General features: G+C 44.9%; 1 protein-coding gene across 1 annotated transcript; it reads right to left on the bottom strand.

The window, feature by feature from the left end:
- Positions 1-594: 594 nt before the first annotated feature.
- On the bottom strand, positions 595-1,878 carry LOC111375047. The gene is made up of 2 exons (XM_022997837.1): positions 850-1,878; positions 595-723 (listed from the first exon to the last, which is right to left on the bottom strand). Exons 1-2 carry the CDS (start codon positions 1,876-1,878, stop codon positions 595-597), a joined length of 1,158 nt encoding a protein of 385 aa, XP_022853605.1.
- Between the last annotated feature and the right edge of the window lie 923 nt (positions 1,879-2,801).

Here is a 2,801-nt window from a genome sequence, read left to right as displayed (position 1 = left end):
GTCTGAGTCCTCGTGAGGGAGTAAAGAAACCATATGGACGGCCATTTAGAAGTACAGAAATGTATCGTCTAATTCTGTCAATCTAGATCTGATCAAATCTAAAGGCCTCCAATACAGAATAAATGAAACCCCAATCCATGCGATCATATACTTTAGCCATGTCTAACTTCAGCATAGTGTTACCCCCTCGCACTCTATCATCCAAAGTGTAAAGAAGCTCCTGAGCCAGTAAAACATTGTCTCCAATCAAACGACATGGTATGAAACCACTCTGTGGAGGGGAGATAATGCGTGGTAGCAGAGTACTTAACCGAGTGTTCAAAAGCTTTGTAATAATCTTATTGAACACCGTGCATAAGCTGATCGGTCTGAAGTCAGTCCATCTACAGGCACCATCCTTTTTAGGGAGCAAGACAATAGAAGTAGCAGTAAAACCCCGTGGAAGATGACCTCCATCAAAGAAATCCAATACTGCCCTGTAAACATCCTCCTGAATAATATCCCAACAATGCTGGAAAAATATACATGAGAAGCCATCTAGGCCAGCGACACTGTCAGCACCAATACTAAAAACCGCCTCCCGTACCTCATGCATCAAGGGGGGCAATTTAGTGCCAAATTATCGTCCACCGTCAAGAGTCTGGGAATTACATCTGAACGGATGTGATCCAAGGGCTGTGGAGGAGCAGATAAGAGATCCTGGTAGAATGCAATAGCCGAAGTCTAAATATCAGTCGGAGTAGATAAAACTTCCCCTACCTATGTCTTGATAGACCTGATACGCGATTTGATCCTGCGCCCCTGAACCATCGTATGAAAATATCGAGTATTGTGATCACCCTCACATACCCAATGTGAACTGGCTTTTTGCTTCCAAAAGCCCTCCTCAATAGATAAGGTCTGCTTCAAAACTGCCTGGGCATGATGTAGTAAGTTGCGGTGCTCCGGTGTGGGATCTCTATCATATATTATCTCAGCATCATCAATCCCAACCTCAGCATCGTGCACCCACTGAAAAATATCTCCAAATACATGTCGGTTCCACCAGCGTAGACCCTGTTTCAGCCTAAAGAACTTCTCCCATAGAGTAGTCATCCCTGTGAGATGAGTAGGGAGCGACCACTTCTGGGAGACAAAGGCTAAAAAATAATGGTGCTTGGTCCAAACATTGAGGAATCTGAACGGTCTAGGCCCCAAATCATCATCAGAAACCCACTGAAGCAGTAAAGGAGAGTGATCAGATGAAGTCCGATTCAAGTGTCTCACTGTAAGCTGTTGACAAAAAGCTGTAGCTGTAGAAATAATAAGTACCCTATCCAATCTCTTTCTGACCCGACCATTGGTCCAAGTATATCGGTTTCCAATGAAACCCGCATCCTCTAAACCACAGTCTAACACCATATCAGAGAAAGCAGTAGTAACACAATCACGGGTATTATGACCAGTGCGCTCTCCATCATGTGTAATAACATTAAAGTCTCCCCCAACTAGCCAAGGATCGTCCATATTGAGGGAGATGTGGTGAAGACCCGCCCACAAATCCCTCCTGATAGTAGAATCGCATGATGCATAGACTGGAGTCAAATAGATAGGACGCGCTAGTCTAGGATCCTCAACTCTAACGTGAAGAAACTGGGGATGATCAACAATAACAGTAACACTAGTCCCCGAATTCCAGAAAAACCAGATCTTATTCGATTCATTCTGAGCTCCCATGTCGAAGCACAGATAGCGTTGTGTATATGCAAAATTCTGCTGCAGAACAAAAGGCTCCAGTATAACTAGAAGATAAACCTGATGAAGCTGTATAAGTTTCTTCAGGCGCCGACGAGTAGCTACACTAGCTACACCTCTCACATTCCAAATGATGGCACTCATAGAGAAGGGGAATGTGAAGAGGTATCATGTGACTGACTCCGAGTTATCCTTCTGCTCGGATGTGGAGTATCAGTAGCCCGTGGATGTCTCTTTCGAACAACTGGGATAAATCCATCATCCTCTGTCCTCTCACATAAACCCACCAAGTCATCAGAAGAAGATCTTCGAAAGGGTCCCTGTTGATGAACCTCAATCTGAGATGAGCACTCTGTATCTGAATGAGATGACGGCAAGGATGGAATAGATGCCTCCACATTCTGATGACAAACGGGAGGAGGAAAAGTGTGAATAGGTGCATGAGCCCAACCCGGTGTCGGGCCTAGAATGTAAGAAGCTCTGCTGGCTGTATTTGCTGTAGAATTCTGTGTCTGTGGCCTCTTCAAGATCTCATCCAACATAGGATCATAAAACGGAGTGATAGGTGGATTGTAGCCTGAGTAGGAGCTGAAGGAGTGGTAGATGTAACTGGATCTACAACACTGATAACTGGTAAGGCTGTAGCAACGGGAGGAGCAACTGGAGGAACAGATGACTGGGTCTGAGCATGTGAGCTAGTGCCAGTAGGTAATGGGACTGATGTGATGACAGTGGACACAGAAAGCGGAATCTGAACTCTAGATGTGCTAGCATCGTGTTGTCTCTTCTGATCTCTCGGAACTGGAATCCATCTCTAAGGAGGCTCAATAACGACCTCCTTTCCTTTACCCTTATCCTTGGCCATCTCTACAGTAGGCTTAGGAATAGGGTCAACAACTAGAGTAGGTGGTGGTGCAGGGCAGCAATGCTCCTCAGTATGACCAAAATGTCTGCATCGAAAACAGTAATCTGGCTTCTTCTCATACACAACTGTTTGCCAATATCCTCCACACTTTTCACGCTGAATCCAAATCCTATCTGGAAGCTTATACTCCAAATTAACCTCA

Source organism: Olea europaea, unplaced genomic scaffold, assembly GCF_002742605.1.
Source record: "Olea europaea var. sylvestris unplaced genomic scaffold, O_europaea_v1 scaffold1330, whole genome shotgun sequence".
Classification (NCBI taxonomy): Eukaryota; Viridiplantae; Streptophyta; class Magnoliopsida; order Lamiales; family Oleaceae; genus Olea; species Olea europaea.
Note: the sequence above shows the minus strand (reverse complement) of the source record. Positions and strands in the feature narration are given on the sequence as shown.

What these genes read in the sequence shown, in the direction of transcription:
- LOC111375047 (XM_022997837.1), bottom strand. Translation starts at nt 1,878, where the DNA reads ATGAGTGCCATCATTTGGAATGTGAGAGGTGTAGCTAGTGTAGCTACT. An exon ending in AAAAAGCCAGTTCACATTGG is followed by an intron (nt 724 to 849) that starts GTATGTGAGGGT and finishes ACTGATATTTAG; the next exon opens with ACTTCGGCTATTGCATTCTA.